Source organism: Salarias fasciatus, chromosome 6, assembly GCF_902148845.1.
Source record: "Salarias fasciatus chromosome 6, fSalaFa1.1, whole genome shotgun sequence".
Taxonomy (NCBI): domain Eukaryota; kingdom Metazoa; phylum Chordata; class Actinopteri; order Blenniiformes; family Blenniidae; genus Salarias; species Salarias fasciatus.
Genome location: NC_043750.1, coordinates 29387293 through 29403968, shown reverse-complemented (window position 1 = coordinate 29403968; position 16676 = coordinate 29387293). Strand labels below are relative to the sequence as shown.

Below are 16676 nucleotides of genomic sequence, written 5' to 3'. Positions count from 1 at the left end.
TTCCAGTAGCCAGCTCCCCGTACAGTAAGTCTTTTGGGATGCGGCCGTCGTCCGTTCGGGTGACGTGGCCAAGCCTTCGCGAGCGTCTCTGGGTCAGGATGGCAAACATGCTGGGCACATCCGCTTCAAACCAAACAATTATTACAATCTCAGCATAAAGCCAATTTTGATGACACATTCGGTCAAAAAGACAGTGAAATGTCCAAAAAAACATCTCCTCTAGCTGTTCTTATGCATAATTTTTTTTGCAAACGCACCCTGACAGCATGGCTTTTAGGGTTGTTTAGAAGCAACAGGAACTGATTGACGTACATTTCATCCTTTAGTTTAATCTAGATGACAGAAAATTATTTATTTTTTGCTATACAAACTTAGATATCTTAAAAAGTCAGTTTATTTGATTGTCAATGACATTTCGGAGATAAGAAAGCATTATTAGTATTATTATTGCTACTCTCTCTGACCTTCCAGCGCTGCACATACTGATGGCAGAGTGGACCCATAAAATGTTCTACTACAATATCATATTAAATGCATCCTAATTCTATTAACAGTAATGCTCTCTGTATCTTCCAAACAGAGAATGAACGGCGTATAGGTCCGACAGTAAATCTTAATTTAACAGTTACAGTCAGTAGTTAATGAACAAGCAGGAACAAACAGGAGGTCAGAAGTTCTGTGACCATAAATCCTCTTTCCTTGTGACTTTATCAATCCTTACTTTATATTTCTCAACCTCTCTCCACATAGATGTGCTATGACTTTTTTTTTTTTTTTTTTTTTTACTTTTTATAATGTCTTTCAATGTAGTCAAGCCCATCAGGTAACAACCGTGTAATGAGACATTTGATCCATAATCATAACATTTCGCTAATAATGTCATAAGTTACTTGTATGATTGAAGTAGTACGAAAAAAAATCTTCCATAATGTAAAAACTCCAGCCATTAATGTAATAATATGTAATTAAGCTTGATTTTTTGGGGAAATAAATGCTTTTTTTGCAGGTTTTCTGTAGTTTGCTTTTGAGAAATAGGCCCAGTAGCTGTTATTACAGTAATGGCTATAACACCTGTTTTGTTTTGTTTTCTTAAATTAGTTTAAAAAATATTTGCTTTCTGACTTGAAGTAATAATGAAAGTTGAATCAAGTAGAAAAAAATGGACTGTTGTAATTTTTCTGTCCATTTAAGAACCTACTCTTACCATCGGTTGAGCAAAGTGTGTGTATGTGTCTGTATTTCTACTTAAGTAAAGAATGTGAAAACTTCTCCCACATCAGATCTCCAGTCATATTTACTCTCTCTCTCTCTCTCTCTCTCTCTTTCTCTCTCTCTCTCTCTCTCTCTCTCTCTCTCTCTCTCTCTCTCTCTCTCTCTCTCTCTCTCTCTCTCTCTCTCTCTCTCTCTCTCTCTCTCTCTCCCCCACACAGCTGTCTAATCCAGTTCCCTTTATTCACACATCCCACATATTTTACCAGAGGTTTGTCGTTTCTATTGCTCAGGAATGTGCTGAGTCAAAAGTGTTTGTGTGTGTGTGTGTGTGTTGTGTGTGTGTGGTGTTGATAAGCGTGCCCAGCCCTGTCTCAGCCTGATTGCAGGCGTGCAGCACACACACACACACACACACACACACACACACACACACACACACACACACACACACACACACACACACACACACCTTTCACGTGTCTTTTGGGGCAGTTTTCTCTCTGTAATACACGAGGCTATTTTTGGTCGTAGTTAATTTCTGTAATTATAATTGAATGGTGTGAGTCACCGGCTTGTGTTATGCCAGTGGCAGGTTTGTCCAGTATATCTTATTCCTGTGTGTATGTTTGTGTGTGTTAAAAAAAAACAAAAAAAAAAAACTGAAGGTCAGTCAGAGGTCATGCATATTGAATTGTCAAGCTTTGTCTTTGCTTTTGATGTGCACCATAGTATGATCTGGAAATATGATCGCAGTAGGAAACATGCATGAGTTTATTGGAGTGTTATAGCTCAGGAGAAGGACTCACTATCAGTTTCTTCTGTATTTGTTGAACTCGGTACTGTGGCAGCCGGCCTACTGTGGTTTTGGGCCTTGCAACGAAACAGCTTGTGCATGTCAAACTGTGCGTCATGATTGCTTTTTGAGAAGTTGAACTGAGCTGAAGACAGTAGCGGAGGCTCCTCCGTTAGACATACTGATGAAGATCTACTGCAAGGTCATTGTGATGCAGACGCAGAGGATGGTGGTGTGTGTGTGTGTGTGTGTTCGCTCTGCGTTGGTCTGGAGACTGTTCCATACGTTCAACCTAATTTTTGCTCAGTATCAGTCTTCTGATTAAAAGTTGCGTGCTGCATAATTTTGAGAAGTTAATTTTCCTGCTCTACATCGGTCAAGTTCTTGCATCTTTCAGCAAGTTTTTTTTTTCTAATAATGACGATTCAAAGTGAACTCCAAGAACACGGCGATTTGTATTCTTCACAATCTAAGCACACATCTTCACTCAAGGTTCCAAATGTTAACAAAACTGTGCTTTCAACATGAATATTTGGTGTTTATTGAAAGCCTGCCTTTTTTTGTGTGTGGTAAAAGCATCATTTAACATGAGCAACGTCAGCCATGTAGACTGAGAAAAATACAGCTTCCACCTTCAGTAGAAACACCAGCAGGCTGTGCGGGGAAAGACAATTACAAGAAGCTGTTTTAATCAAACCAAACATGCCAAGTGTGGACGCACAGTAAATATTTCAACGGTAAGACTGATAAAGCTGGGTTGCATAAACTCTAAATCCATGTGGAAATTCACTGTAAAACCCAAGTTTCGCAGGCAGGATCCTTTTAATTCAGAACGGCGCAGTTTAGACGAGATAGCAGGTTTGGAGATAGCATTCATCGTCAGACGTGACCGAGGTCGAACCACAGGCGCCCGGTTCGTTCGGTGGGCGGCAGTATTTATTTTTGCTTTTGCGACGCCGTTGTTCCAGAGAAGTGGCGTCTCGCTGTCGCCGTGTCGGTCTGCTGCTGCTAATCAAACCGCCGGAGTGTCAGAATAATTCACCTCCCGGGGACAAAGGCCCGCCGCGGTGTTACTGATTGACCAGGTTAGGCAGCGTGTGTGAGCGTCTGAATGGCAGAGCTCAGCTTCTCAATCTGCGTGTGTGATTGTGCGGTTGAATAAAGGTTATTTATAGATTGTCGCGCAAGATATTAAAAAAAACACTCTGTTTAATTGTTTTAAATTCAACTTGTGTAACGGCTGCATTGATCCTTTTGGTAATGTTGAATTTTCACGTGCGTGCGTCTGTGTGCGTAGGACTACAGTTTGCTGGAGCGGCGCTGCGTTAAACGGCCGGTCTGAATAATAGATATGGTGCGCGGCCTCAAGCCTGCTGAAAAATCCATGAGCTTCCTTTGCGCACGTTTATATAGCCGAGGCGCTCGAAGGAGAGACGGAGAGAGAGAGAAACTGAGTTTATAGTCTGTGTGAGGATGAGAATGAGATTTAGACAATCACAAGCCTGACATGTTTAGGTTTTAAAAGAAGTGAGAATATGTTGGACTGGCACGGTGTGAAGTAAGGAAGCAGGAAGAAGTGTCTTTACTGTCTCTATCACCACATGCCTGGTTTCCACAGAGACGGGTGTCAGACGCACAAAAATCAAGAAGAAATGACTTTATGGAATTGATACATTTGGCACACGATATGTAAAAACTCCTCCAGCCAGTTTTAGAAAGTCCCTGGATGACTTTTATCCAGGTGGTGGGTGAAGGAAGGCAGGGGCAGTTCACCAGGTCCATTAAAGTCACTGGTTAGCCTGAAAAGCATGTTAATTTGACTGTTTGAGGAAAAACCAGAGTACCCAGAGAAAAGACGCAACATCGCAGAGAGAACATGCAAACCACATCCTCCTACTGAAAACAGCATCTGCATTTCTGTTACTCGGTGGTCCGTGGAAGAGAGGGTTGTTTTTTGAGGAAAGAAGGAAAGAGGGAGAGAGAAAGAAGAAGAAGAAGAAGCACATTTTCTGGTCATGACCCTTTCCCAAGGATTTCCCACAGTCTGGCTCTGGGCGGTGAAGGAGGTGTGTTTGTGTTTTGTGTGTGTGTGTATGTGTGCATTAAGTGAATGCATGATTGATGAAAGCATGCTGAATTCATTGCCTGCAGCGTAATGATTCGCTCCTCGCAACAAATGCTTCAGTCAGACGAGATGATGCAGTTCAAGAACAGTTTACACTGAGATGCTTCGTGAAGATAAGGATGATGTTCAGTAAATGTGCTTGAAGTTGAATTTCACTACTTCAAACTGTCAGAAAGTCATCGTAGAGACCGAGATCAGTCCCTTTCCACCGCCGTCCCGAGAGAAACGTAGAGTTGGTGAAGTGAAACACTAAAATGTCTTTTAACAGCTGTGTGTGCGTGTGTGTGTGTGTGTGTGTGTGTGTTTATCGGAGTGACGCAGTGGCAGTCGGAGTGCGTCACTGTTCCTGTCAGCCCCCCGCCTCAGAGAGACACTCGCTTACAGGACCACACTGAGGAGAGAGTCGTCCATAAACATGTGAGGAATGGCTGAACAGCGACAGAAGTATTCGTCAACGTATTTCACAAAGTAGAATTTTTGGCGGCTGCTTTCACACATGGGACACGTTTATCAGCAGTGACATTTTTTTTGTATTTAAGATGGGAGTTTTGGCAGCACATCAGTAAGACCAGGGCTCATGTCAGAACAGCAGTGGTAGTGCTCTTGAAAGTTTGGGTTTCCGCTTCTTCAGACAGTTGCGTCTTAAAAACACGACACTTTCTCTTTGAAACTCTTCTGGATTACAGTTACTCTCCTGAAGTGTGCCAAAAAAAAGATTTTTGTTTTCCTATTTTGACATTTAGGAATCCTTGCAGGTCGATCATGTTCATGATAATAACCCATGCATATTGCATAAAACATCCGGATGCTGTGGCAGAGGAAGCAGTCCTGCTCTCTGATGCATCAAGCCGCCTGTAGATGTTTCTAAATCCCTGCAGTGCAGCCAGTTAAAAACTGACAAGTGAAGAAAGATATTAAGTGAGGACGAAGGAACTCCGAGGACTCAGCTGATGGCACAAAAAGAGAGAAGGGAGGAGGGATGGATGGATGGGAGGGAGGAATGGGAGGGTATTTGAAGGAGGACCGTGTGGGAGCCTCATCCCTCGGTTCCATCGGCGTGTCCAAATATGGAGGCTTCTGCTATTGTCGAGGCCCGTTCTCAAGACCCGCCACCGACCAGGGAGAAAACTGGAGGGTAGAAGAGGGAGGGGGTGGCGGGGGGTAGAGAGAGGAAAAAAAAAAGACAGAGAGAGAGAGAGAGAGAGTGGTGGGAGAAAGTTTAAGTGAAAGACAGATGGTTGAAAAATGGGAGGACAAGATAGCGGAGATAAGACAGAGCCGCTGTAAAGATGGGCAGTGATGCAGTTCGACCTGCTACATTAAAAAAAAAGCAGAAGAAGCCGGAGGTGAAGATTTAAGCAAAGTGCTGGAAAGGAGAGACTATGGAAAAGAACAACCAAGTCGAAGTCTATGTTTAGAGTTGGACTTGTTTGTTTTCTGGCCGTTTCAAGGGGCGAGATGAAAGTGAAGAATGAGGGAGCAAAGTCAAATGGAGCCTAAAGAGTCTGAAGGTCGCGGACTCATTTTAAAGCTCCTTTAATGTCCGAGTGGTTGAGCTCGCTCTCCATGTCCCGCTCTCTCTCTCTCTCTCTCACATTCACACACACACACGTCCCGCTTTCCTGTGTGTGGGAGCCGCCGACCCCTCGGGTCACTGGGGATAGTTTTGATCATGTGGTCAGAAGCCACCGTAAGGTCAAAGGTCATTTGTCAGGAAGAGTCTGGGCTGAGGCGATCCTCTGGGGGTTGTTTGAAATGTTTGGTTAAAAGACACCAGCATAAGGGCCTGGATGTCAGTGCGGGTACATGTGTTCGCCAAGCGTTTATGTTACAGTGAGAGTGTGTGTGTGTGTGTGTGGTGAGGTATGCAAAGCTGTGCAATCATTCACCGACGTTTATGAGTGAGTTATTACATAAGAGCCGAGGCGCGGTGTCATGCATTCTTCAGTCGTGTCTGTCCCATTTTAAGCCTTCTGTCGGACCCTCACACTTACCATACTTTTATTTTTCTGCATGATTATTGAACGTTTCAGGATGAAATTAAGGAGTGGTGGAGTTAAACAAGTGAGCAAGTTTATGGCTGAGTTTAAACAAAATCCACAGGAAATGAACTTCCAGAGGATATGGATACACAACCCGTGTGTTTAGATGTATTACTATCTGTCACTTCATCGTGAGTCGTTACCACAGAATGAAAATGTGGTTTTGTCTCCTCTAATTTGACATGTTGCTGCTGTGTAATACATCTTTATTTGTAGTTTTGAACATTTGCAGCTCACTTTGCTACATGACATCGATGGTGTTGAAACAGTTTGTATTTATATTTGTGCTTCTTCAGAAAGTTCTCAAACAACCAAATGATTAAATGAGATTTAGCCAAACTATTGTTTTCTTTTTGAAAGTAAAGAGGCCGTTCCGTCACTACAGGATGTGGACTTCATTACTTTTAAGAGAAATTAGCTGATTTTGATCAAAATCATCCTTTTTATAACACATTTGGCAAAGATCACTGCCAGTTTCAAAAATGATAAATCTATAAATGCAAATATTGAAGCTGGTTGTTTTGTCTAATAAATTAAATAAGCTTGAAGAACCAGCAAATCATTTCAATGAAATCTTTTGAATAGGATTTTGAACATTTTAAGCTATGTTTAAACAGTAAATTAATCAGAAAAGTACTTATTTAATAATATTTATTCATGTATTCAGAGAGGATGAGTGAATATATTTACTTGCAGGAAATATTGATACTGAACTCGCCTTCTGTATATTAACTATGAAGAATTCTTTATCGAGAAAGTAAAAATAAAACACAAACTATTTCATATATATTTGTTATCAAGGGTTTTTCAACAATCATGAAATAAAAAAAAATAAGCAGTTTATCCTTTAATTAAAGGTTTTGAAAAGGACTCTTCACCGTTCATGAATAATAATAAAAATGAACAATATTCACCTGCCTGTGTTTTTTTTTTTCTCTATACTCCTGATAGATACTTGAAAATCCTTCTATCTTGAGTTTAGACAGGACGTCTGTCACTGTGTTCTGTTGGAAATTTAAACTGCTCGAATGACAAATGTGTGTTAGAACACTCACAATCCTGTCCAGGTATGTTCAGGAAGTGGGAAGGGTGTTGAGGAAGTTTAATCAATGACTTAAACATGTCTGTAAGAGGAAGGTCTCAGGAGACCTGTGTGTGTGTGCGTGTGTGTGTGTGTGCGTGCGTTGGTCATCGAGTGTACATGTGGAATGTGACAACTCAGCTACACTTCCTCTCTATTCATGATTGTGTTGATTGATTGCTTGATTGATTGTGGAAGCTTTTAATGCTTGGTCTCCTGAATGTGACTGCATATATATATGTGTGTGTATGTGTGTGTGTGTGTGTCGGTTTGGATACAGCGCACCACCAACACGTCTGAGATTTATTCTGCAGAGACCTGGCATCTTGTAAGGTCGCTCTGTTCAGATAAACACAGTTGTAAAAGAAAGGGAGCAATGTTTTGACACTTTTAGAGTCCAGACACTTTCACACAGGGCCACAGGATCTGGAGGACTGTTCGGTCAGTGTGAAAATATTGTGTATCACTTGGCCTTGAAAGCACCTGGAATAGTGAGGATTTGGATCAGAAGACAGAGCCCATTGTATCGAACGGCTCACATTAATAGTGAGAAGAAGAATCTACTGAAGTCAGACAGTTATCTGCTGTTTCTGTAGCGCAAAAGTCAAATATGACTCTTTTAAATTAGGTTTTTTGTGCCTTTAGGTGGTATTAATTTGCAAATAGACCCATTTTCAAGCATGTTAAGCACGCTGTTGGTGTATGCTCGGCACTGAAATTTATTAGGTTTTAGTGTGTTTGTAACGCTGTCCGCTGTGACTTTATTTCAGACTCATTCTTGTTAACTTATACATTCAAAGTTTTGATCAACAGCCCAACTTTATTTGAAAGATACTTCTTCAAAAATGAGACAAGTATGACAATGAAATGAGGGAATGAGTAGAGAACAGAAAGTAAAACTGAAACTGAAAATTTCTCAGATCAAAGTGTACAGCAGCAGATGTGAGCCTCAGATAACAGTTTTCTTATCGATGGGTTGAAACTCTGTGCAGAGTTTGCACGTTCCTACTTTGACATAATTTTTATTGTGTTTGGATTTAATGAACGTGAGTGTGTGACCTGCGTTTGCCCACACTCAGCTGGGATTTATATATCATTAACTGTCACGGTGTCGAGAAACATATTGAAGACATAAGAACCTTTAATAAATGTACAATAAACAGGATGTAGCAAAGATAGGGGGGAAAAAAACCCCAAATCATTTATGAATATTTTTTAAAGTTGAAGATTTAACTTAATCCAAATTTCAGAGGCATCTCCCTTAAATCCCACACAAAGTGTCAGCACCTCTTCATCTGTCAGCTTTTAAACTTTTCTGGAAAACCGTTTTAATGAAAATAAATTGCCATACAACTGATATTTGATATGAATGTTTTGTTGCCACTCAGTAATATTCATGGAGGACTTTTTGCAATGCAACTTGTAAAAAAAACACACACATTTGAATATCAAAGTTATTGGCACATGTTGCAGTCGAAGGTTTGACAGTGCGGGCGTCGGCCAAGGTGTATCTCTACACGTTCATTTTATTGTTTTTATGTGTTTCCACTCTGATAGTGGTTGTAGTAGTTGAGGTTGTCCCCAGCTGAATTGCATCTGCTTCCGCCAGCTGGCCTGAATAAATCAATAAAAGCCCACTGAGCTGCACTGAGACTTCCAAGTGCTGATGGTGTCAGTTTCTATTTTCCCCTTTGCTGCCTCCACAGAGCATGAAGGGATCAATACTCCAGCCGCTACATGCAAACGGATCTGGTTCATTATGTCATGGAGCTGCAGCTCCCAACTCTATTTCCCCAGAAGCCTGTGGATCTGCTCTCTGATTGGTCACAGCGTGACAGCCACACCCGCCCTCACCATCACGTCTTTTGCCGTGTTTTATTTTGACGCCCAAATCCGAATGCACGCCGCCGCCGCCGCGTGCGTTTCACTGTCAGACGGCGGCAGCTTCTCGTCTGCCGTCATGTCTCGTCTTCAGATGCTCTCAGTATTCAAGGTTTGTTTTAGAGTTTAGAGGCTCCTGTTGATAAAGTTGGGAACCTGAAATAGCAGTAAACAAGGAATGCGTGCTATGCAAGGCATGCCAAAACTCGGTGTCCTTCACAGCGATGTGTGTCTCTTCCTCGCCCCTTTGCCAGCTTTAACCGGTTTGCCACTTGCCCATTTTCACTCTCTCCTTCTTGTTTGTGTTTTGTGACGTGCCTGTCGGGGAAAAGACACGTAAAGAGAAGTAAGAAGATGTGTGATGTTTGTAAGTAAGGCAAGCTTATTTATATAGTGCTAGTGAAAAACAATCCAACACTGGGGAATTTGGAGCAGTTACCTGCTCTTGTTTCAGAAAGCCTCACTTAACATCACATGTGATGTGAGAGTTTGTGTCTCCGGTGACTCCTGGACTGTCTTTGTTGGTAAAATGACACATTTTCCTCACTGGAGCAGCAGAACAGAGCTGTTGCGTTCACCGTGGTCCACTTGGACTGATGCCTCTACATTCAGCACATTTGCAGTTTCCTACAAACGAAACACTAACAGTTAAACCTTCCCGCACAAAATCACTGAAATGGATTTATTTGATGTTCTCAAAGCAGGTTTTATTTGACTTATTTCGCTGTTTATTTGACTTAGTTCACTGTTGGTGTGCCAAGTTCCCAGAGACGGTCGATCAGGCTTGAAAATCTGCACGGTGTTCGTTGTGATTGAAACCTTCAGGGTGGAAGCAGTCTCACCTCCGCAGCTGTCCGAGCCGTATTCAGCGTTTTCTTTTTAATTCAAATGGTTACCTGATTGTCACACCGAGATCAAGTGTGGAAATAGAAGTGGTCCAAAAAAGAGAAGGACTGAAATACATGAGGTTAATAAATGCTGTGAACGGATGCAAATCATCTCATGAATCCACCTCCGCAGCATCATACATGCTCCCACCGACAGGTCGGAGGCTCAGTACTCCTGCGACAGACTGACATATCTTCTCTACTGCTCTGCCTTTTTTTGTTAAATTACAGTCTGATGACTGAGTCTGGAGCTTCACTTCTTCCTCACTCAGTTTTTCAAGGTGTCTTTCCATACTGTTTTTTTTATTTTTTTGCAAGTCTCAGCTAAACAGTGCAGTTTGTGTCATTATGTTTTTAGGTACTGAGCAAATTGTATATGTGTTATTAATAAGGGTACTTTTCACAAAAGAATATTGTTCAATATTAAATGCCTAAATGTCAGGAAGTGATTACATTAACTGTGTAAAATCATATTTCAGATATGTTTTTTTTTGCAATATTTCTCTGGAAATAAGATTGTATGGATACAACATATTGGCACAGTCTGTCATTTCAGATTAAGGTTGGGGAAAGATTGTTTCTCCTAAAGGAAACAGTATTTCTGCAGAGATCGGAATGCATTTGTTCAGAAACTGAACTTCATGGTGTGGATTGATGCTACTGCTCTTGATCAAATAAAACGAACCAGATCCATGAAATCTTCCTGATGTATTTAAAATGATCAGATATTATAGTTATCAGACTCACGGCGGAGGTGGCCATGCAGTAATGCCATATATACAGGTTGTGTTTGAGTGTTTTATCTCTCATAATCAAAAGATGGAGCGTGGCTCTCAGGAAAAACAGCTCAAAATCTGAATTCAACAAGTGCTTCAGGCATAAAAAGACAAATGCTAAATCATGAGGACTTTTTCATGGGTGACATAATTTCTATGTTCAGTGAGCTTGAAGTCCACAAACACTCCTAGAGCCGGTTTAAAGTCGCTCGGTCCTTCAGTCGTCTCCAGTTCTGAGAGGTTAACATGGTTCGCCGTGTGTGCGAGGAGGCCAACTCGCCAGGTTACTGTGTTTGGACAGCCTGATAGCAGCTGGCTGCGCGCCACCACTCTAATCCACTGTTTGTGTATTTCCTTGTTGGCTCCACACCAGTGTGAACAGACCAGAGTCTCAAGCTGATGTGCAAACAGAGCTGGTGAAACACCCAGTGTTGCATTACTGCCCGCTTGTCAGTGTGTGTATGCATCAACAAAACACAGACGGTGATTGGTTGATGAGTATAATTTTGCAACAACCTTTTGTTTGTCAAAGGTTTTTTTTTTTTTAAGTGTTTATTACCAATTGCCTGTAATGGGTCAACATGGTCAGATCAACCCTGATCTCTAGGGAATGAGGGGTATGTCTGTGCAGCTCAGGTTTATAATCAAATGTGCACAAAAGATCTGCACGTATGCACAAAAAAACACATTTAATGAAGAATCAACAACAAACCTAATTAATTATTGTGGTGGAATCATCCTTCAGCAGTGATGCAGTGAAACTACTCAACATTCAGTTCAGTTTTATTTATATAATGTCGGTTACAACATGGCACTTTGACAGAAAAAAAAGCTAACAATGCTTCGCGGTGAAGAAAAGGTAGCAGTGAAGAGGAAAAACTCCTGAAACCAGACTGATGTATGAATGTACGGAGGGTGGGAGAAGGAGAGTAATTCAGTAAAGAAGGTCTCTCGGGAGTCTAAACATAAAGCTGCTTAACTAGAACGGCGTTCAAAACTATAAGCTTCATGAAATATAAACTTTTCAACCTGATCTTAACAGTAAAGATGGTATTAGATGCTCCTCAATGACACTGTGATGTTAACAATATTCAATTCTGTTCATACTAAAGTGATTTATGGCACTGTGAAGATCACCTTAAATGTTAAAGTGTTAACTCTTTCAGATGAGATGGACTCTGAAATGCTGTGGGAAAGTCTTTACTTTTCTTGACTTCTCAGAAGCAACATATATTGGGGAGATATTTTTAACAATGTGTGGCTCCATCATGGCTGTCTGTGTGAGTTTCAGTTCTTTTATTCAGTTTTCTCTAGTCTGTGTTGTCGTGTTGAATCAACAGTGTGAACCTAGAAGCTGATTTCCTGTCTGTCTCGTCTCTCAGGGCTGAGGACCTACCTGATCTCGGGCAGGAAGCTGGACCATGATGTGCAGTGCGGCTGTTCTCAGGCGGGGCTGACGGGCGGGGACTTCGGGGGGGTCGGCCTGCCCTCGTGTCCTCAGCCCCGCACTCCGGACCTCATCCCGGGAGGGGCGCAGGCCACTGACCCCCTGCAGCCCCACCAGCCACCTGACAAGAGCGGGGTAAGACCCGACTGTGGTCATCTAACGTCTGGTTCACTCACCCTGACAAAAATAATCTGTGAATCTAAAAACTCTCAGAGCTAAATCAGGAATACACACTCTCGCCACACACTTCATCAGGCACAGTCCAGTGTGAAAAACCATTCTGCAGAGGGAGGGGAAAAGCCTGACTTTAACAATTAGAAGCCAGAACAGAGCCGCTTCCCTGAGAATCATGAAATAGCTCTTAATTGAATTATGTTGTTAAGCTGTCTCACACAGCACATGCTTTGTCTTGTAAGTCCTGGACCTCCTGATGTTTTTCACATCATAAGATAATATTAATAACAGCTGCTGGACTCCTCAGGCTGAAGAAAGATAACTGCTGTTGTGCAGATATGATAAGGTAAAGTGCTATATATAGTCTGCAACTGTCATATCTGTTGTGCTGATGGTGTTAAGCTAAAGATTGTCTTACACTTCTGTTCTAAAAATGTGGGTTTAAATTAAGTTTTGCATTCAAAATATATTTTTTAATGATATTTTTTGGCAAATGTTAGAAGGAAAAAAGAAAAAAGCATGATCCCAAGTAGACTTCTCTACCCCATACTTTGGAAAAACACTACTAAATATTGTTTTTATTGGAGTTTGTACTTTACAAAGGTGTTGAGATGGGCTGCATTTTATTGAGGTTTGTTTCCAATTTTACACTTTCTTTGTATTTTTAGAAAGGCGGAATATTAAAATGATCTGAAAACTTCTTCAACAATCTAGGAAAAAAAGAAAGTGAACATAGTTAACTTGTTGAATCGTGAAGTGGGTCATATTCTACTGAACAGACGGCTTCAGGAAGTTTCCACTGATATTCCAGTGATGTTGATCCTCGGCCTGTTTCTGTCTGTCTGCTCCGTCCTGCTGTCTCTGCAGCCCCCCTGTGTGTTTCACAGCGTGGTCCTTTCCCCGGTGGCAGAGCAGGGCGAGGACGTGGCCGTGCTGAACGGCTGCCAGGACGAGCACAAGACCAGCAGTGCCAAGGTACAACACACACACACACACACACACACACACACACACACACCCACACACGCATGAATGGTGTCAAGCACCGACACACTTATCAAGCACCCTTTAAAGCGTTTGTCACTCAAGCTACTCAGCACCCATGTCTCTTCCTGGTGTGTGTGTGTGTGTGTGTGTGTTTCTGATCGCTGTCCTTCTCTTCCTCACCTTTCATTCACCAGTTCATCCCAGGCCACAGCCCCCGAGCAGCCAACGGCCTGCTCAGCCCCCCCATGGAGGACCCCGTGCGGGCCAGCCAGAGTTCGCTGTGCGACATGCTTCAGGAGAAAGAGAAGAAGACCAGCACGGGCACGGGCACGGGCACGGGCACGGGCACGGGCACGGGCACCAGCCTGGGCATGGCTGGAGGCACGGGGGCAGCAGGCACAGGCATGGATCACTCCGCCCTCATCCAGCTGCGAGCCAAAAACTTCCGACAGAAGAGCGACGCCCACTTCGTGGATGTTATCAGGGAGGACAGGTGAGCAAGCAGGGTGAAGGTGGAATTTATGAGCTGATAATGTCAAGAAAATATGCCTGACTTTTACAGAAACAGGAAAATGTATTGCGATGTACTTAGTCTTTAATAACACGCAGTGCTGTAATTTCTTTTAAATAAGTGTCATTTTTCATTATTATTATCTTTAGATAGAGTATTTATTTACAGTATAGAGACCAACTTAAAAGCTCTTGGATGTGTTAAATAGAGAGGAAGGTATACATTTTTCAGACTATGCGAAGGAATGTTAAGTAAATGTAAAGACACACAGTTTGTATTAAATAAAAGAAGTGAAAATATACATGTGAACCGATTGACAACCACATGTGTCCTCTTCATTACAGTTTTAGTGGATTTCCTATCGACTGATTTGATTTGTATATTTGTGATTTCAAAGCGTTTTGTCAATTATAGGACAAATTTGTTTTTGTTGATCAAATCAGTTGATGAAAGTCATGCAGCGTTTCTCTGATCACTCCCCCCCCCTTTTTACTTCAGTCTCATGAAGGATTACTTTTTCAAGCCGCCCATCAACAAGATCAGCCTGAACTTTCTAGAAAGACGTCTGGAAAAGGCCTACCGCAGCAGCTACAAGCAGGAGGTACACACACACACACACACACACACAGAAATATGACTTTTGAGACTTAGCATGATGTCTAATTCCTTTGTGGGTATGTTTTATGTTTTTTTAGAAACTAGTTGGGGGAAAAGCCAAATCCAGAGTAAAACAGCATTTTAGACTCTGTGTTTTATGTCCTTCTGTGTCAGTATGAGAATCCAGTTTTACAAGGACGTCTGTGTGTTTTCCTACCTGCTTGTTTCCTGGATGCAGGGCTGGCTCCTTGCTGGCCTGCAGTGACCCCACAGTCTTGTAGCCCCCTGCTGGTCAAACTGTGTCACTGCAGATAATAATAATGCATTTTTTAGTGGTGGCTGTGAATATTTATTCACTGTTTATTATCATATATTACCTGAGTGTTCACTACAAGAATAAGTTAGGTTGTCACTCCAATAATAATAATGGTTGCAATCCTTACACAATCCACTGAGACAAGTAAAACACATGACGCACTGACGCAGCGAGCATTTTGAAAACTGCGTCATTGCTTCCCTGCTCCTCCTCTTCCAGGTGAAGAACCAGGTTCAGGTGCAGACCTTCGCCAGCTCCACCTTCAGCTCCTTCCTCGACGTTCTCCTCAGCTGTTTTGTCTTCCTGGCCCTGACCCTGGCCTGCTTCCTCCCTCCTCTGGTGAGCCCAGCCGTGGAGGGCTCTCCGACGCCCGCCGCCCTGGCTCTGGCTCCTCTGGCTGCTCTGCTGGAGCTGGCCTCCCTGGTGCTCTCCATACGGTGAATACCTTCACACACATGATATGTGGATGTCTGCAAGAAGAACTCACACTCTTGAAGGGCAGACACTGTTGTAAATAACAGTTGGTGTTGTAAAAAGTTAATGTTCTCTTTGAATGGCAGAGAAGGATTCTTTTTGGGCAGGAAAACATTTTTTCTGATGTAAATATGACAATAAACTTGAACATGTGTACACGCATATAACTATGTACTGTTGTAATACAGTGTATATGGATGCACCAGCTTCATCAGTAGTGTGACACAGGTCATGATTGAGCTTTTAATCTTGCTTTTTAGTCAGAAACTGTATTATTTTAGGTAAAAATGCAATAATTTCTAGATGAAATGTGTAGTTTGTAAAGATTTTTGTCTTTTCAGCAAAAACAGGGGGTCTTCTCATTCAGCCACTCTTACCGTCACTGCATTACTCTTACATTTGTCACGTTCTGCACTGAAAAATTATTACTTTGAGAGCATCGAGCAGCTTGAAACGTCATCATTCGTTGAGTTTATGACACACAATGGGCCAGTTTGAAGTGTGCCAAGAGGAGAATGGTGAGATGTTCAAGTGTAGATGATGAAAGTAAAAATAAACAGTCAAGTACTCCTGATAAAACTACTTAAGTACAGTGAGAAGGCAGTTAGTTGCCACCTCTGGTGTTTGTTTGAGTGCCCGCGTGTTTTCACAAGTGATAAGATCTGAGTGTTTTCCCCCGGATTGCTGGATTCAGAAGCCTCTGGATTGTTATGTGTACTCCTGCCCCACAGACCTGTGCCATAAAGGAATACGGATATACAAGTGTTGGCTTCCAAGTGGGCCATTGTTGTGTCTGAATGAAAGTCTGCGTGTTTCGGGCTCTTGTGGAGCTCAAAACTCTCAAATCTCCAACAGATCAACGTATAGAAGAGAGCTGCCCGCTGAAACCAGTGCAAATTATTTTCTTTTGTGTTGTGTTGTGTTGTGTTTGGCTCCTCAGCCTCAGCAGATTAATTTCCCCGGTCAGATCTGACTGGCGCGGCTCCACCTTCCTTTTAAAGAGCAGCGCTGGCACAATGGCGTGTTCGGTGCCAGGTGCCTCTCCAAATCTGAAATAAAAGACCCTCCACTCGCTTGAATTTCCCTCAAAGAGCTGGAGACGGTGTTTTATTTAATTTCTGCTGTGTTTTATGACTGTTCATGGAGAGCGTTTAAAAAGAAATCAATTATAAGTCACTGCAATGCGTAAGTAGGCAATAAATCTTCATCCGCTTGCTGGGACTTGGACAGTATTGTTGTGTTTTAATAATGTATTTTAATTAAGGACTAATGAGAATCTGCTGCAGTTTTGGTTTTTTTTTTTTTTCAAAACCAAATGAGCTGGATGAGTACTGAGGGGAGTTACAGTGGAGGAAAAAAAAAAATCTCTTTTT

The 16676-nt window shown here is 42.1% G+C and overlaps 1 protein-coding gene across 1 annotated transcript in view; it reads left to right on the top strand.

The window, feature by feature from the left end:
• Nucleotides 1-16676, top strand: part of LOC115389709 (adenylate cyclase 9) — a 40466-nt gene that overhangs the window by 11732 nt on the left and 12058 nt on the right. The window contains exons 2-6 of the mRNA XM_030093234.1: nucleotides 12180-12379; nucleotides 13286-13393; nucleotides 13600-13898; nucleotides 14415-14517; nucleotides 15049-15266. Of these exons, the coding sequence (XP_029949094.1) occupies nucleotides 12180-12379; nucleotides 13286-13393; nucleotides 13600-13898; nucleotides 14415-14517; nucleotides 15049-15266 (928 nt within the window). The remainder of the gene's footprint in view (nucleotides 1-12179; nucleotides 12380-13285; nucleotides 13394-13599; nucleotides 13899-14414; nucleotides 14518-15048; nucleotides 15267-16676) is intronic.